General features: G+C 40.7%; 2 protein-coding genes and 1 long non-coding RNA gene across 5 annotated transcripts; 2 read left to right on the top strand and 1 right to left on the bottom strand.

The window, feature by feature from the left end:
- The first annotated feature begins 558 nt into the window (after window positions 1-558).
- Window positions 559-9,020, top strand: LOC111437341. Of its 3 annotated transcripts, none has more exons than XM_023075252.1 (8): window positions 559-1,394; window positions 1,466-1,615; window positions 1,692-1,856; window positions 1,940-2,071; window positions 2,169-2,267; window positions 2,343-2,594; window positions 7,549-7,865; window positions 7,940-9,020. In XM_023075252.1, exons 1-8 carry the CDS (start codon window positions 818-820, stop codon window positions 8,558-8,560), a joined length of 2,313 nt encoding a protein of 770 aa, XP_022931020.1. In that variant the 5' UTR covers window positions 559-817; the 3' UTR covers window positions 8,561-9,020. The 3 variants fall into 3 exon arrangements, with proteins under 3 accessions (XP_022931020.1, XP_022931019.1, XP_022931018.1); XM_023075251.1 differs by lacking the exons at window positions 7,549-7,865; window positions 7,940-9,020 and adding exons at window positions 2,675-2,991; window positions 3,090-3,869 and having other exon boundaries at window positions 574-1,394; window positions 2,184-2,267; XM_023075250.1 differs by lacking the exons at window positions 7,549-7,865; window positions 7,940-9,020 and adding exons at window positions 2,675-2,991; window positions 3,090-3,869 and having other exon boundaries at window positions 575-1,394.
- On the top strand, window positions 5,479-18,864 carry LOC111437339. The gene is made up of 9 exons (XM_023075249.1): window positions 5,479-6,009; window positions 6,077-6,226; window positions 6,302-6,646; window positions 16,845-16,976; window positions 17,070-17,168; window positions 17,242-17,514; window positions 17,595-17,911; window positions 17,998-18,552; window positions 18,613-18,864. Exons 1-9 carry the CDS (start codon window positions 5,493-5,495, stop codon window positions 18,691-18,693), a joined length of 2,469 nt encoding a protein of 822 aa, XP_022931017.1. The 5' UTR covers window positions 5,479-5,492; the 3' UTR covers window positions 18,694-18,864.
- Window positions 10,785-12,928, bottom strand: LOC111437344. The gene is made up of 3 exons (XR_002709427.1): window positions 12,725-12,928; window positions 12,554-12,631; window positions 10,785-12,350 (listed from the first exon to the last, which is right to left on the bottom strand). It is a non-coding gene; the product is annotated as an uncharacterized LOC111437344 (long non-coding RNA).
- Window positions 18,865-19,188: the final 324 nt, after the last annotated feature.

Here is a 19,188-nt window from a genome sequence, read left to right as displayed (position 1 = left end):
CATTAATCATCTATCTTTTCCATTTGCTTCATCACGCTCATGAACCACCCGACTTTAAAAAAAGACAAGCTTTTACTAAATAGGGGGCAAACCGATATCAATGTTGCATGTTTTGAAGACTACAAAGATTAAAAATGAATCAAAATGGACAAAAATAAAATTTAAACCAATATTTAGGCAAAGAAGAAAAAGAAAAAGAAAAAGAAAAAGAAAAAGAAAAAGAAAAAAAGGAAAAAAGGTGAGGTATAAAAGAGAAGAGTGTGGATTATATATGTTGTTAAAAGCAATTTAGAATATCTAACTTTTATTTTTACTACATATATCGTTGCTTCACCCTTTTATATTATTGCTTGGCCCTTTTATAAAAGCAAAAAGTTAAAGCGGGGTTACACGAGACTCACAAAAAATTCATATCTTCAAATCTAAGTTGGCACAATCTTATAAGTTTCTAAAAAGTTAAAATTTTAAAAAGACACAAAATAACATGTTTATATAAGCCGGTTGTTAGGAATAGCCCTTTGATGAAGCCTGCCCACCCGCGTTCATCTAAACCTAATGAGAAGGGCGTTACATTAAAGTGCACCACCATAAAAGCACAAAGTTGAAGCCAATAAGAATGCTTGTGGCCTAAGAAGGGAATTTTTGCATTACCCTAAAGCGTTTATCACACAATTGATGTTTGTTTAGTATTTTTAGATAAACCCAAGCGCTATAAGTGCTTCATATTTGTAGGACTAAGAGCACGTTTTGGGGAAGTAGGCGGCGTGCATTAATAAATTTAAAGAGACTAGGAGAAGGTGCGCAGAAAGTGAAGACAATGAATGATCAGAACATTGCAAAATCACGAGAATTGTATGGACACGCAAAGAGGGGGCAATGGAAGGACGTGATTGACAAGTATAAGGAGTATAAGGAAGTGTTTGAGAATGAGGATTATAAGGAAGTGCTTAAGAAGTATAAGGAGAATAAGGAAGTGCTTGAGAAGTATAAGGAAGTGCTTGAGAAGTATAACCCGAAGCTGAACCGACGGGGCGACACGGTGCTGCATTTGGCTGTGATTGACAATCAAGAGGCAATAGTGGAAGAACTTGTGAAAATCGTTGAGGTTCTAGAGATTACAAATGAGAGTGGAAACAATTCTCTCCACCTTGCTGCAATGATGGGGAGCGTAAGAATGTGCGAAGCCATTGCTTCAAAGCATAATGGGTTGGTGGACAGGAGAAACAACGACGACAAAACACCTCTGTTCTTGGCGGCTGCGTATGGCAACAAGGACGCCTTTTTTTGCCTTTACAATTTTTGCAGAGACGACGCCTCTCGAATCTCCGCCAACTGCAGAGTGAAGCAGGATGGAGACACCGTGTTACATAACGCCCTCAGCGATGAGCACTTTGGTGAGCTTTCATTTCTTTTTTTCTCCTCTTCCCAAGTTTGAAGTTTAAAATTAATTGGGTTGAGATGCCAGATTTGGCGTTCCAATTAATTAACATGCACAAGGAGGCTATAAGCTGGGTGAATGAGGCAGGCCTAACCCCTATCCATGTTCTAGCCAGAAAGCCAACTTCCTTCAAAAGTGGTAGCCACATCAAAGGATGGCAGCACATCGTGTATCACTGTGAGTTTTTTTCACCAAAAGTTTGTAATCTTTAAATGTAGGTATGGTGGTAACATAGTACTACAAATGTTTTCAGGCTCATTTGTGAAACCACTACAGCCTCGATCATTTGAGAAGCTGAAGCAAGAGTCGGAGCGAAGTACGGAGAAAGCAAAAGAGACAGCTCCTCCTTCCCCTTTTCCGGTTAACTACCAGACATGCATCCACTTTTTTAGGGGGATGAAGGATATAATTTTGACAGGTGGGTATACGTATTATCTTAATATATCCTTCTCCTACTAATCGCACAACCTACATAATACTTTCTCCTACCCAAACATACAGCCTGCCATTTCAAATGCCACAACAACAATGACACGAACAATGATGGAGACGGGAAGAAGAATATTGCCAAAAATGATGGAGACAAGAGGAACGGAGACTTGGAAGAACAGAAGCCTCTGAACACTAAATCAGGTTTATGTATACGCAACAAGCTTTACTTACAACTTCAGTTCAACCCTCTCAAACTTATATTCATATGTAACATAACATTCATTGTTGTTGATGGCAGCCACAGAGCCCCCAACTACAGACTTCCCCGTAAACTACACCACTTGCATCGATTTTTTTCATATTGCCTTCTCGGCCATCATGATCATTCTTGGGTTCGGTATGTATTATGCGTTGCTCAATACAAGTGGGGTTGAGTCTAATTAATTGTGTGCTTCTCCAAAATTAAATGAAGGATCCACTGAAATCAAAAAGATACGGAAGAAAAAGGAGAAACACACCTGGTCGGTTCAAGTGATGGCGAAACTTCTTGAATTGGCTGAGCCCGACAAATATACAGAGGATGGAAACAGTCCCATGGATTCCAAATTTCGTAACGACGAAGAAAATGGAGTTACGCTTCCTTACAACTTTGTAGATAATGAGGTCCAATTCAGTAATTTCTTCAAGGAACCAAAAGAATTAGAGAAGCCCCAAGACGTGGAAGGTTCACTACTTTTCTGTTACTTATTTTGTTGCTTTTTGGATGTATCATTAATTGTATATACTACATTGTGATACCAACAGCACCCGAGTCGGCGATGTTATTAGCAGCAAGGAATGGAGTGATTGAGATCGTGAAGGGAACTTTGGAACGTTTTCCGCTGGCAATCCGTGATACTAGGAAAGATAAGAAGAATGTGGTGCTGTTGGCCGCGGAGCACAGGCAGCCGGACGTCTACAGGCTTTTACTCAAGAAAGGAAAAGAAATACAAAACCTGTTTCGAGCGGTGGATCATGAGGGCAACAGCGCCTTACATCTCGCAGCAACCGCCATAGATCCAAAGCTTTGGCGCATCACAGGAGCTGCATTGCAGATGCAGTGGGAAGTTAAGTGGTATAAAGTAAGTATTGCACACGCACGCACACACAGCTTTTTCTATTAAGAAGAAAAGAAAAAAAAAAAAAAAAATGACAAGTGATTGAATGGAAAATTTGGCAGTACGTGAAGGGGTCTGTGCCACTCCATTTCTTTCCCTACTGGAACCACCAAGGAAAAACTGCAAGTGCAATCTTCCGGGAAACCCACAAGGAACTTGCGACAAAGGGTGGGGCGTGGCTTTACAGTACCTCAGAATCATGCAGTCTGGTGGCAACCCTGATTGCAACGGTAGCTTTTGCAACCGCAGCCACCATCCCAGGCGGCAACGACGAGACTGGTGGTGCAAAACTGGGAGACGAGCAAGGGTTTTTAATCTTCTCCTACTCTTCCCTAATTGCCCTCTGCCTCTCTTCAACCTCAGTCATCATGTTTCTAGCCATCATGACCTCCAGGTTCGATATCAAAGACTTCGGGTTAGCGTTGCCCTGGAAATTGCTGATCGGCTTGTGCTGCCTTTACTTTTCGATCATCGCCATGTTGGTTTCCTTCTGTTCGGGGCACTACTTTCTGATCATCAAACGTCTTCACAACGAAGCCATTCTGCTGTATACACTTACTTTCTTCCCTGTGGCATTGATCTTCGGTATTGTGCAGCTTCCTCTCTACTTCGATTTGCTGCAGGCTCTTATCAAAAGAGTGCCTAGAAGAAGCGCCGAGGTCGTCCTATGCGATTTGAGCGTGCGGTGCGGTACAAGTAAAAACAAGGATTGTCCTAAACCTCCAGATTCTCTTCTTTTTCGTTGTAATGGATAAATTTAGTGATCTCTGGGAGTGACCCTTTTTCCTTTTCTGTATTCTTGGTTTTTCTGTCTGGAAATTGATCTATTTTAAAACATTGTGTAAAACCCAGTCTTGGTTTCGTAGCTTTCATTAAAAAGCGTGCGTATTGATTAAGGAGAAAGAATGAAACAGAATAAATGGAATTAATGGGTGAAGGTGTTGTCATCGACCACTGAAATGAAATCCAGAATGAGGAGTGAATCCTTCAACCTATCCGCACCAAACACAGTTATCGGAACCGGGCTGGGCCCCCTGATAAGGCCGACATGTTCTCGTGGGCCCAATGGGTACACATCCACCTACAGTTTTTCCGAAACAGCAAGCCCACTTGCGCCCACTTCCACCGTATGAGGAGTTGTTGCAGTGGCCTTGTGGTTGCCTCAACTCATTTTTAAACGCCATTTATGTCATGCCCCTTGTATCTTAAATGAACAAGAAACATGATATCATCTCTTTCCTTGTATCTTAAATGTTCAATTATTTAGTTTAACAACAAACTAAAAGTCTATATAATCTGTGCACATAGTCTAGTCTTCCCAAAATTCGGAAATATGATCTCCGTCTCCTATCGATTTAGAGAACGTACACAAATCACTCATCATTCTTGTCACATTTTCTTTTAAACAAGGATTATGAAGAAGGAGGGCAGTGTATATAAGAATAAGAAAGCAGGTTCACGAGATTTTCTTTACACAAACACCAAGGGAGAAATGGGAGGCAGTAGTTAAGAAGTATGAGAAATACCCAGAAGCTCAAGAGTTGAAGCTGACCCGATATGGCCGCACGGCGCTGCATTTGGCTGTTATTGGCAATCTTCAACAACTTGGCGATGAAGTAAAGTAAAAGCATTTGAAAACTCTCTTTCTATTATAGTTTCTTAAATTATGAACCAACCAAAGAAATAACACTTCCATCACAAAATCCTATGATTAATCATAACATGTTGTTGAAAAACTTTGAACTACTAGGGTTTGCTTCCTGCTCATGAACAAAAGGACCTTAAAAAACAAGCTTATACTATACTATAATATAATATATATTCTTTTTCTTATTTGTAATAATATAAAGATTAAAACCAAGCTTTTAAAAGGGAAGGAATCAAAATGGACATACAAATTTAAACCAAACAAACAATATTTACTAATTAAAGAAGAGAAGAAAACAAGAAAAGAAAAAAAAAAGAGGGTTGATTATAGGTGTTTATAGAATATTTAATTTTTATTATATATAATTATTATTAATGGACCCCTTTTGTAAAACCAAAGCATCCTTACATGAGACTATCACAAAATTCTTACCTTCGAATCAAAGTCTTAAGAGATAGTAGGTGTACTAAGCACACACTTACTCTACTCAAAATGGCATGTCCGTATGTGGCAACACTTAGACGTTGGACATGTGATAATGAGTAGACGCAAATACAAAACTCTGTTAGGAATAGTCCTTGAATGAAGAAACCTAATTCTGGGTGTTGGAGAAAAAAAGAAAAAAATGAAGTTATTGAAGCTACTAAGATGCTTGTGGCTCAAGGAGAGAATTTTTGGATACGTAAAGCGTTTATCATCTTTGTTTACTACTTTTACAGAATCCCAAGCGCTGTCGGGGATCCTTATTTATAGGAGTAAGGTACATGATAATAAAGGCCATGTGCATCAATTAAACAACAAACTAAGAGCGAAGAGAATGTCGTCTCATGGTAACAATACCCCATTCGCAAGGTTTCGTGAAAACGTGAGAACGCGGAATTGGAAGGCAGTGATTGAGGAGTATGAGAACAACCGAGAGGCTCAGAAGCTGAAGCTGAACCAAGAGGGCGACACGGCGCTGCATTGGGCTGTGATGGACAATCAAGAAGAAACAGTGAAAAAACTTGTGGAAAGCGTTAAGAAAGACGAAGATAATTGCAAGCATATTCTAGAGACTAGAAATGAGAGGGGAAACAATCCTCTCCACCTTGCCGCAATGATGGGGAGCGTGAAAATGTGCCACGCCATTGCTCATGCCCATGGGGAGTTGGTGGACGAGAGAAACGAATTGGACGAAACGCCTCTGTACTTGGCGGCTGCGTGCGGCAACAAGAACGCCTTTTTTTGCCTTTACTGCTTTTGCGGAGATGACTCAAACACAATCAGAACCAACTGCAGAGTGAAGAACATGGGAGACACCGTGCTACATCAAGCCCTCAGAAACGACCAGTTTGGTGAGCTTTCTTTCCTTTCTCCTCTTCCCAAGTGTGAAGTTTAAAATTAATTGCGTTGAGATGGCAGATTTGGCATGTCAATTAATTAACATACACGAGGAGGCTTCGAACTGGAGGAATGAGGCAGGCTTCACCCCTCTCGAAGTTCTAGCCAGTAAGCCAACTTCCTTCAAAAGTGGAAGCCAGATCGAAGGATGGCGGCACATCGTGTATCACTGTGAGTTTTTTCCCCAAAAGTTTATAGTTTTTAAATATAGGTATGGTGGTAACATAGTACTACAAATGTTTTCAGGCTTAATTGTGAAACCACTAAAGCCTCGATCAATTGAGAAGCTGAAGCAAAAGTTTAATCCAAGTAAACCCAAAGCAAAAGAGGCAGCTCCTCCTTCCCCTGTTCCCCAGAGCAAAAGATCAATTGAGAAGCCGAAGCAAGAGTCGGAGCGAAGTATGGAGAAAGCAAAAGAGGCAGCTCCTCCTTCCCCTGTTCCCCAGAGCAAAAGATCAATTGAGAAGCCGAAGCAAGAGTCGGAGCGAAGTATGGAGAAAGCAAAAGAGACAGCTCCTCCTTCCCCTTTTCCGGTTAACTACCAGACATGCATCCACTTTTATAGGGGGATGAAGGACATAATTTTGAGAGGTGGGTATACGTATTATCTTAATATATCCTTCTCCTACTGATCTCACAACCTACATAATACTTTCTCCTACCCAAACATACAGTCTGCCATTTCAAATGCCACAACAACAATGACACGAACAATGATGGAGACGGGAAGAAGAATATTGCCCTGCCATTTCAAATGCCACAACAACAATGACACGAACAATGATGGAGACGGGAAGAAGAATATTGCCAAAAATGATGGAGACAAGAGGAACGGAGACTTGGAAGAACAGAAGCCTCTGAACACTAAATCAGGTTTATGTATACGCAACAAGCTTTACTTACAACTTCAGTTCAACCCTCTCAAACTTATATTCATATGTAACATGACTTTGATTGTTGTTGATGGCAGCCACAGAGCCCCCAACTACATGCTTCCCCGGAGACCATTCCACTTTTTTCCGTATTGCTTTCTCCGCAATCATGATCATTCTTGGATGCGGTATGTATGTATTATGCATTGCTGAATACAAGTGGAGTTGAGTCTAATTAATGCTGCTTCTCCAAAATTAAATGCAGGAACCAATGAAATCAAAAGGATACGGAAGAAAAAAGAGAAGCACACTTGGGCGGTTCAAGTGATGAACCAACTTCTTGATTTGGCTAAAGGCTATGTATATGGAGACGATGGAAAAAGTCCCATGGATTTCAGATTTCAGAACCAGAAAGAAGAAGAGAAAGATACAGTTCCTTACGACTTTGTAGATGATGTGGTCGGATTCCGTCATTTGTTTGAGGAGGAACCAAAACAATTAGAGGTGCCCAAACAATCGGGGAAGCCCAAAGATGTGGAAGGTTTGCTACTTTTTTGTTATTTATTTTGTGTTGGTTTGTAGATGTATGAGTAATTATATACTAGATTGTGATATGAACAGCAACCGAGTCGGCGATGTTATTAGCAGCAAAGAATGGAGTGGTTGAGATTGTGAAGGGAATGTCCAGTCGTATTCCGCTGGCTATCTATGATACTAACAAAGATAAGAAGAATGTGGTGCTGTTGGCTGCGGAGTACAGGCAGCCGGAGGTGTTCAGGTTTTTACTCAAGGAAACAAAATTGATAGAAAGCCTGTTTCGAGCCGTGGATGATAATGGTAACAGTGCGTTGCATCTGGCAGCCACCTACCCAAAGTCTATGATTTGGCGCATCTCTGGAGCTGCACTGCAGTTGCAATGGGAAATTAAGTGGTATAAGGTAACCAATATATTCTACAGCTGGATTTGATATGATATGATATGATAAATAATAATTGAAAGTGTTGTGGGCAGTTCGTTAAGGAGTCTATGCCACTCTTCTTTTTTAGCCAGTACAACAAGGAGGGAAAAAATGCAGCCACAATCTTCCGTGAAACCCATATGGGTCTGGTGAAAAGGGCTGGAGCGTGGCTGACTAAAACCTCCAAGTCATGCTGTGTGGTGGGTACCCTGATTGTAACCGTGGCTTTTACTTCCGCGGCCAGCATCCCAGGTGGGTTTAACCCCAGCAGCGGCACCCCTTTTCTTGAAACACAGACACCCTTCTTAATCTTCGCCGTCTTTTCCCTCATTGCCCTCTGCCTCTCTTCAACCTCAGTCACCATGTTTCTAGCCATCTTGAGCTACAGGTTTGATACCTATGATTTCAGAACAAACTTGCCTTCCAAACTCTTGATCGGCCTTCTCTTACTTTTCCTTTCCATCATCTCCATGTTGGTTTCATTTTGTGCGGGCCACTACTTTCTTATGCATCGCCACATTCGACACAATATTGCTCTGCTCTACACATTTGTTTGTCTCCCCGTCGCATTCATCTATCTTCTAGCCAAGTTTCATCTCTACATGGATATGCTGCTCACATTTTTCAAAAAAGTGCCCAGCAGGAGCGCAGCATCGTCCTATTTGATCCGCTAGCACCCCACATTCCTGGGTGGAGGCAGTGCTATCAAGAATTATCCATTTTCGGCGGTGATTGGGTTTGTTCCTGTGCCAGGAACCAAACACAGATATGTTTAATATGTATTTTGAATCCTTCCAAGGGTTGTTTTAAAATATGAAAGATTATGCAGACGACATTAGTTTAGAGATGATCATCTCCCAGGAGAGAGTGTTTAATTTCCTAAACATCTATTTTAAAATGTGTTCTCTCATAGTTTCGTACCACAACAATTATGTTCCTTGGGTATAAGTTCCCAAATTTTGTGTCACCGGCGAATCTTCCACCAACTCTTTCCAATCTCTATTGTATAACCTCTGTCGTCCGTTCATCTCCTACTAGAGAGTTTGTATAATACCCTCTGTCGTTCGTTAATCTCCTACTAAAGAGTTTGTATAATAACCTCTGTCGTCCGTTAAGCTCCTACTAGAGAGTTTGTATGGTAGGCAGACTTCTCCTTTTTCATTAATCTCAAATCATTTGTTATTGACAAAATACACCTTCCTCACGTTTCTACATTTTTCTAAATTTGAAATTTCGAAACTGTTCAAGACAAATGAAAATATGCTCATGAATCCACAATCCAAGATTCAGGAGAGTTGTCATCCGAGCATCCTCAGTATATTCTATTGGATATAGAGAATCATGGCCATCTCCAAATTTGTGATTCTACTGTCTTGATTTTGTACAATCAATTCGAAGGTGCCCGTTTTCTCCATAATTCCAATATGTTAGGTTTGGTCTATTTGAAGAATTTCCTCAATTTTTTTTAGTTTGATCGGTCACTATTTGGGCACTTTGATTTACTTCTTCCCCTCCCGACGAATCTCCAATTTTACATTTGCACATACTTTTGTTGAGAACTACGTCTCAAATTTCGTCAAACTTCAGTTTCTCAAATCCTCGGGAACTACTAATCACAGCAACAACAATGTCCTACGACTCGGGTAAAGATGCCTTCAAAATCAATGCGTATAAAGTACACCTTGTTCATAGCCAACCATTTTTCATACATATTTGACAACACCTTCAATAGATCCTATGTTTTCTTCTCCTTGATGATGTTGAATGCCACGTTTCTGGACAGCGTCAATTTTATCAACTCTAGAGCCTGTCGATCCTTGAACTTCTACTGCTCCATGGTCATGGTATCAGGCTTCACCCCGAACAAGGGTTCGTGAAGATTTTTCTAGTACAAATAGTCTTCAATCTGCATTTTTTCAAAAACTAAAATCGGATCCATCAAACTTCTCAATTTCAATTTTTGAGTTTTCCATCTTTACACTTCGTGGTGAATATCTCCGAGCTTTGATACAAGCTGTTAAGATTTGTCATGATCCAATATTTTACTATTAGCCGTGACTCAAAACGACAACATGAATGTAAAGAAAATCGTTGAAAATGCATTAAGGCGAAATCATTTATTCCAAGTAAAAGAAATTGCAATACAAAGGTTCAACCAATTAAAAGTTTTGGAAACAAAATACTAGAATTCAAATATAAAAGAAAAGACTAGACTGACGCCCCGGGTTATGCATTCCTCTGTGACAATCCACCTCTCTGATCACGCCCTATCTTGACCCAATGCCTCACGCACCTGAAAAAAAGATATAGTAGGGATGAGTACAAAATTATACTCGGTAAGGCTTCTACTTGTAGGCTCTCGTCACATCCTAATCTTAATAGACAAACATGGGATTCTCATTGGCTCTACGGTGTCTGGTTCTAATCTTAGCCCCTTGAGAGTTCTATGGTTCTCCATCCTTTCATTTGATACCTAAAAGTTTCTTATGCCAAGTTGTAATGATCGATGTCTCTCTATGAGGCGCTACCTCTGCATGGCTACTGAAACCTACATGGTATCTTGCCTAGGGGTGTGTTGAGTACCTCCTAAGCCCATAATAGTCTCCCTACAGGGGGCGCGACCCAACCCGTTCCCATGCAGCTAATGGATTGTATGACGTGGGGACACATTTCCTATGCGAAATGGTTAGGAGAAGTAAGAACTGATAAGGAACCCCTAGTCCTCCCACGAAGCTATGAGTCAAGACCCGATTTTCAAGGCTTCGAAAATCAGACCGTGAACTAAAAGACGAAATCGAAAATAAACAAAAAGAAAATAGAAGAAGAGAAAAGTAAAAAGATAAAAACTCCATTTGGTTAAAACAAGAGAGAGAAGATTTGTTTCGAAATTATTACAAAGAAAATTACAAATGTAAAATGAAACACAAAAGACTCGAAAAGACCGACAAGGGACTGACGCTCCGGAACGACCCCCTCTGTGACCGCACAGCTCTCGAACGCTCCTCCACCTCGACCAGCACCTAAAAAAAAAAGGGTAAAAGGAATGAGTATAAAAATTATACTCAGTAAGCCACCTACTTGTAGGCTCTCGTCGCACCCTAAACTTAACAAACAACCACGGACTTTCCTTTGGCTCTAGATCATCTGATTCTGGTCTTAGCTCATTAGGGCTTCCCCCTAGGGACTTGCCCCCTTCGGGCTTCTTTGGTTCTTAGATCTTCTATTTATACCCCTAGAGTTCCTTTTATGCTAACCCGTGTCGGACTGGTGCCTTGCGAGTGGCTACCTCGGCATGGGTATGAGATTACTTGGGGTCTTGCCTAGGAAGTGAGCTGCAACCCCCTAGCCCCATGGTAATCCCCCTGTATTTGGGAGGGCTACCTCCCCTATTCCATCCAGCTAAACGGTCAATTACGACGTGGGTATCCCGTTTCCCATACTAAACGGCTATCGAGCAGTCGAGTCCTGATCAGGAACCCGCTGGTCCCCCACGAAGCTATATCACCATCCACACACAAGTAGCCTAAGGGTACTCTAGAGGTGGCTCGTATGCCGTGGTGGTCTGTTAGCCTACTGGGGAATGTTAGGTCTTATACCTTAGTGTCTTGTTACTCTAACCACATATCCCTAGACTTTATCATTCTCGTGGGACGTGGAAATTAACTGAGTGTGCACACAACTATCATCCAGCATCATCATGCAAAATAAACATACATGCTCAACGGGGCCATGACATCCGTCAAATCCCGGAGCGCAGAGTTCACAAGTTCCTATTCTCCTTTCAGCATGAATTAAACATTTACATATAAAGCGGAAGCTTAGAACATAATAGCAACACTCAGATAATTTTCGTAATATTTCACATAATACATCCATACTCTTAACAATCAAATTACTTACATTCAATCATGGAAAAATACCACCTAAGGTAATTAAACTAGCATGCATGCATAACCAAGCGACTCCTGCAAGTATTTCTTCCTAAAGTTCCAGGTGGTGACTTACCCGATTGACGCGTGTTCTTCGTTGAGCATTTCTACACCAGTAGAGTGTCCACAAATACTGAATTTTCTCATTTAAACCCTCACGCGCTCACACGCGCCTGGGAAGGAGCTACACGCGCACGGCCACGCGCGCGTACGGACGCGCATGAGGGAGGGGAGACGCGCGCTGAGGTGTTGCCACGTGGCGCCCCGATGAACGGTCAGCCGAGGTCGAGGTCGTCGGTTCGAAACCGGAAGGACGCGCTGGAAATTCGAATTCTTTTACGCTGACGCGTGGCAACGAGAAGCCGGGTCGGTGGTCCGGGTTGCGCGCGGGTCATCGGGTCGCGAACTCGAGTAGCGGGCCGCCGGCCATCGAATCCCGCCCGACGCGAAGTATTTCTTTGATTTTTTTTCTTCTCCAATGGACGCTTGACACGTGGCCCTTCTCCTCCGGCGAAGCGCAGCCTCCTCCTTTCTCCTGCGATTTCCAGCATTCGATTACTTTGTTCCATTTTCTTTACATTTTCACATTTCGTTCTACCTAACTCGGATCAACATGGTTCTTTCACGAGATTTGTAGAGCGTATATTCATCTTTAGGCAGGTATTTTTCTTGTAATTTATTTCTAATCCCCGGGATAATTACCTTAGTCCGAAAATGGCAAGAAACATCAATACCTACCTCTTTGACGAACGCCGAAACTCCCATTTCCGATCTGAATCGATTACAACTTCCTTCTCAGGTTTTGAGCGTAATCCTCTGTAGATTAACATACTCAAATTTCAGGCTCTAACTCTTACTATATCTCAGAGATCTGAAGCAATTTCGAGAATCTGGATTCAAGAACTTTACCTTTAGATTTTTCCTCATTTCTTGATGGTTTTCGATGATCTAAAAGTTAAGAATGTTCTCTTCTAAGTTCTGTGAAGATTTCATGAAGAAGGCTCGGCCGGAACCGGACTCCTCGTGGCCGGAGCGGCGGCTACCTCCTTCTCTCTCTCTAGAACTTTCCTCCTCTCTCTATAATTTTCTTTCTCCCTATTTCTATTCCTTTCTTTCCGGCCGTTTTTCCTTCTCTTCCCTTTCTCTTTTTTTTTTTTTTTTTTTTTTTGTTTTTTCCTTTATGGAGGGTATAATGACCAAATTACCCTCCGGGATTAACCATGACCATCCTTCTAATTTTCTATCATTTTTTTTTTTTTTTTTCTTAACTTCTTCTTTTATTTCAAATCATCTTTCTCTTGGGCTGCATCTCGGATTTTGGTCCCTAAAACCTTCAATAAAATTGAGAGAGATCGACTTTCAAGGTAAACTTAGATTTTAAACTTTCCATTGTAGTTCGGGTATTACACTATGAATACCATTCACACAACTAGCAGCCTAAGAACACTCCTAAGGTACTCGCCGTGGTGATCTGCTAGGCTCCTAGGGACGGGATTAATCTAAGCTAAGTGACTTGTCCCTCTGTTTCATGGATCCCTAGGCTTATCATTGTAACGCTTCCTAAACATTATCAAGGTGGTGCAAACATCAAGAACTAGATACATTATACATAGTTTATACAAAATAGGCAATCGTGCTCAACGGGGCAATAACATCCATCAACACCCGGAATGCAGAGTTTACAATTTTCCCATCCTCCTTTTAGCATGCATAAGCAAATACATATTAAGCAGAAGCATTAAACATGGTTAACTTTTCATAGTATATATACTTTGCCACCTAAGCTCATAACATGGAAAAATCTAGTCAACTAAGGAAATTAATCTAGCATGCATGCATACCGAAGCGTTTCCTACAAGTATTTCTTTCTAAGTTCCGTGTGGTGACTTACATGGTTGACGCGTGCCCTTTCGCTAGTGCTTCTAAGCAAGTAGGGTATCCAAAACTATTGATTTTCCTCAATTAGGTCTTTATTCACGTAAAAATATTGTTAGAATTGGAATTGAGATGAAAATCGGACAAACAGAAGTCGAACGGGTCGAAAAGAACCTTACACGCACTGGCCATGCGCCCTCACGCACCGGGAAGGAGGCTAGTAGCAGGCGAACGCGTGAGTACCATGCGCGGGTTGCTTCTGCATAGTTGCGGGTCAGACGCTCCAGTTCGGGTCGATGATTTGGCTTGCTCAAGTGGATCTCAGGTTGGTTTGGCCAACGAGTTGCGGGTCGGGTCGAATCTACTCACAGATCTGGAATCGGGTAGGGCACGTAGGCGACGCGTATCGTCGTTTAGCTGGGTCGCGTTGCTCCAGCCGCAGTCCAATGCGTAACTCTAGCCAATGCCTGACGCGTGTCACAACCCACCATGCCGTGCTTCATCGGTTGCTAGTTGACACGTGGCTGCCGGAAAAATTCTCCTCCCCTCCTATCAAACGAAAACGATGGATTGATGAGTTTTCTTTAATCTTAACATTTTCGATCTACAACTCGAATCAACACGATTCGTTTTGCAAAATTGTAGATCGTAATACCATCTACGCCCTAGTACTTTTTATCGTTCTTGGGGGAGCTCTGACCTTTGCCTTTTCGACCTAAGTTTCTTCACGAAATCAGTGGAAGATGTTAGGTTATGGAGCCTGGTGATTATTTATAGCTTAGTCAAAGTTATACATGGTAAAGTTATATATGGTAAATGACATATAAAAGTAAATTGTCATAAATAGTAAATAGTTATGTTGTTACAGTATAAAATTATAGTAGAATATACTGTAAATAGTTATATAGAATATGGTTATATCTGGTAAAGTTATATATATAGTAAGCTGAACCATATATAATCTACTTAGCAAGAGCGAAAATTACTTTTTATATTCTCTGTATTCTCTCTTACTTACGGAACAAATCTGTAGTTATCAACATAAAACCTTTAGCCAATATTCTTTTTGCATTTTCTCTTTAGTTGTGTTCATCTAGAACAAAAGAGAGTAAATGGAAGGAGAAATATTCGCGATGAAATAAAGTAAAATCAATTGAAAACTCTTTTTCTTTAGTTTCTTAAATTATCAACCAACTAGAGTGCTACAGGAAGACCCTTCCAAAATGGGTCACTCAAAAATAACACTTTTATCACACAATCGGATGATTAATCATATCATGTTGTTGAAAAACTTTGAACTACTAGGGTTTGCTTCGTGCTCATGAACAAAAGGACCTTAAAAAACAAGCTTATACTATACTATACTATAATATAATATATATTCTTTTTCTTATTTGTAATAATATAAAGATTAAAACCAAGCTTTTAAAAGGGAAGGAATCAAAATGGAAATACAAATTTAAAACAAACAAACAATATTTACTAATTAAAGAAGAGAAGAAAACAAGAAAAGAAAAAAAAAAAAAAGAGGGTTGATTATAGGTGTTTATAGAATATTTAATTTTTATTATATATAATTATTATTAATGGACCCCTTTTGTAAAACCAAAGCATACTGACATGAGACTATCACAAAATTCTTACCTTCGAATCAAAGTCTTAAGATATAGTAGGTGTACTAAGCACACACTCACTCTACTCAAAATGGCATGTCCGTATGTGGCACACTTAGACGTTGGACATGTGATAATGAGTAGACACAAATACAAAACTTTGCTAGGAATAATCCTTGAATGAAGCTTGTCAATTGCGTTCATTGAAACCTAATTGTGGGTGTTGGAGTGTACACTAGATTAAAGTTGATCGCCACAAAAAAAAAAAAAAAAAAAAAAATAAATAAATAAATGAAGTTATTGAAGCTACTAATAATGCTTGTGGCTTAAGGAGAGAATTTTTGGATACCTAAAGCGTTTATCATCTTTGTTTACTACTTTTACAGAATCCCAAGCGCTGTCGGGGATCCTTATTTATAGGAGTAAGGTACATGATAATAAAGGCCATGTGCATCAATTAAACAACAAACTAAGAGCGAAGAGAATGTCGTCTCATGGTGCCAATACCCCATTGGCAAGGCTTCGTGAAAACGCGATGACGCGGAATTGGAAGCCAGTGATTGAGGCGTATGAGAAAACCCGAGAGGCTCAGAAGCTGAAGCTGAACCAAGAGGGCGACACGGCGCTGCATTTGGCTGTGATTGACAATCAAGAAGAAACAGTGAAAAAACTTGTGGAAAGCGTTAAGAACGACAAAAATAATTACAAGCATATTCTAGAGATTAGAAATGAGAGGGGAAACAATCCTCTCCACCTTGCCGCAATGATGGGGAGCATGAAAATGTGCCACGCCATTGCTCATGCCCATGGGGAGTTGGTGCACGAGAGAAACGAATTGGACGAAACGCCTCTGTACTTGGCGGCTGGGTGCGGCAACAAGGACGTCTTTTTTTACCTTTACTTCCATTGCGGAGAGGACTCATCTAAAATCGAAACCAACTGCAGAGTGAACAAAACGGGAGACACCGTGCTACATCACGCCCTCAGAAACGACCAGTTTGGTGAGCTTTCTTTCCTTTCTCCTCTTCCCAAGTGTGAAGTTTAAAATTAATTGTGCTGAGATGGCAGATTTGGCGTTCCAATTAATTTACATGCACAAGGAGGCTATAAACTGGGTGAATGAGGCAGGCCTAACTCCTATCCATGTTCTAGCCAGTAAGCCAACTTCCTTCAAAAGTGGAAGCCACATCAAAGGATTGCAGCGCATCATCTATCACCGTGAGTTTTTTCACCAAAAGTTTATAGTTTATAAATATAGGTATGGTGGTAACATAGTACTACAAATGTTTTCAGGCTCATTTGTGAAACCACTACAGCCTCGATCGATTGAGAAGCTGAAGCAAGAGTCGGAGCGAAGTACGGAGAAAGCAAAAGAGACAGCTCCTCCTTCCCCTTTTCCGGTTAACTACCAGACATGCATCCACTTTTTTAGGGGGATGAAGGATGTATTTTTGAGAGGTGGGTATACGTATTATCTTAATATATCCTTCTCCTACTAATCTCACAACCTACATAATATTTTCTCCTACCCAAACATACAGTCTGGCATTTCAAATGCGACAACAAGAATGACACGAACAATGTTGGAGACGAGAAGAAGAACAATACCAAAAATGATGGAGACAAGAGGACCGGAGACTTGGAAGAACAGAAGCCTCTGAACACTAAATCAGGTTTATGTATACGCAACAAGCTTTACAACTTCAGTTCAACCCTCTCAAACTTATATTCATATGTAACATAACATTCATTGTTGTTGATGGCAGCCAGAGATCCCCCAACTACAAACTTCCCCGTAAACTACACCACATGCATCGATTTTTTTCATATTGCTTTCTCGGCCATCATGATCATTTTTGGATGCGGTATGTATTAGGCATTGCTGAATACAAGTGGGGTTGAGTCTAATTAATGCTGCTTCTCCAAAATTAAATGCAGGAACCAATGAAATCAAAAGGATACGGAAGGAAAAAGAGAAGCACACTTGGGCGGTTCAAGTGATGAACCAACTTCTTGAGTTGGTTAAAGACTATAAATATGGAGAAGATGGAAAAAGTCCCATGGATTTCAGATTTCAGAACCAGAAAGAAGAAGAGAAAGATACAGTTCCTTACGACTTTGTAGATGATGTGGTCGGATTCCGTCATTTGTTTGAGGAACCAAAACAATTAGAGGTGCCCAAACAATCGGGGAAGCCCAAAGATGTGGAAGGTTTGCTACTTTTTTGTTATTTATTTTGTGTTGGTTTGTAGATGTATGATTAATTATATACTAGATTGTGATATGAACAGCAACCGAGTCGGCGATGTTATTAGCAGCAAAGAATGGAGTGGTTGAGATTGTGAAGGGAATGTCCAGTCGTATTCCGCTTGCTATCTATGATACTAACAAAGATAAGAAGAATGTGGTGCTGTTGGCTGCGGAGTACAGGCAGCCGGAGGTGTACAGGTTTTTACTCAAGGAAAGAAAAAGGATAGAAAGCCTGTTTCGAGCGGTGGATCATAAGGGCAACAGCGCCTTACATCTCGCAGCAACCGCCAGAGATCCAAAGCTTTGGCGCATCACTGGAGATGCATTACGGTTGCAGTGGGAAGTTAAGTGGTATAAAGTAAGTATTCACAATACATATATACAGAGCCTTTTCTATTAAGGAAAAAAAAAAATGACAAGTGATTGAATGGAAATTTTTTGCAGTACGTGAAGGAGTCTGTGCCACTCCATGTGTTTCCCCACTGGAACAAGGAAGGAAAAACTGCAAATGCACTCTTCCAGGAAACCCACGAGAAACTTGCGAAAAAGGGTGGAAAGTGGCTTTACGATACCTCGGATTCATTCACTTTGGTGGCGACTCTGATTGCAACAGTAGCTTTTGCAACCGCAGTAACCATCCCAGGCGGCAACGACGAGAATGGTGGTGCAATACTTGGACAGGAGCTAGGGTTTTCAATCTTCTCCTACTCTTCCCTAATTGCTCTCTTCCTCTCTTCAACCTCAGTCATCATGTTTCTAGCCATCATGACCTCCAGGTTCAATATCAAAGACTTCGGGTTAGTGTTGCCCTGGAAATTGCTGATCGGCTTGTGCTGCCTCTACTTTTCCATCATCGCCATGTTGGTTTCCTTCTGTTCGGGGCACTACTTTCTGATCAGCAACCGTCTTCGCAACGAAGCCATTCTGCTGTATTCACTTACTTTCATCCCAGTGGCAGTGATCTTCGCTGTTGTGCAGCTTCCTCTCTACTTCGATTTGGTGCAGACTCTTCTCCAAACTGTGCCTACAAGAAGCGCCGAAGTGGTGCTACGCGATTTGATGCACAGTAGTAAAGCAAACGAAGAACATGATGATGATGATGAAAATGGGTCAACAGATATGTCGGAAACAGACGACTAAAGCCGAAAAAACAACTTGAGGAGAGATTGTTTGGAAGAAGTAAAAGCACTTGTGCTTTTTTGAATTCTGTCTGTCGGATCTAAACTAATTCCATTAATAGCTCACATATCATTTGTGTTTAAATTTATTATTGAATGAAGAGGATTGGTGTTTTGAATGAATTTATTGATGTGTTTCCTTTTTGTGGAGTTGTTTCAGAGATTAATGAATTTATTTATTTTTTTATATAATATATATACACACACACTCTTGGTATCTTATGTTTTGGATATAAAATAAGAGGAAATTAGAAAATTGAAAACGGTGAAGTAGTACACCTTTGTTTGAATACAAAGAAAAGGAAAAAGAAAAAGAAAAAGAAAAAGAAAAAACAATCATTGTTACATTTACAAATAAAAAAGAAGGCAAACCCAAAGTAATGGAAGATTCAAAACTTGATGCTCAAGCACAATGAAAACCCACCTCTTTCCCTTGGTTTCACAAAAAAAAAAAAAA

The sequence above is a fragment of the Cucurbita moschata genome, unplaced genomic scaffold, assembly GCF_002738365.1.
Source record: "Cucurbita moschata cultivar Rifu unplaced genomic scaffold, Cmos_1.0 Cmo_Scf00063, whole genome shotgun sequence".
Classification (NCBI taxonomy): Eukaryota; Viridiplantae; Streptophyta; class Magnoliopsida; order Cucurbitales; family Cucurbitaceae; genus Cucurbita; species Cucurbita moschata.
Note: the sequence above shows the minus strand (reverse complement) of the source record. Positions and strands in the feature narration are given on the sequence as shown.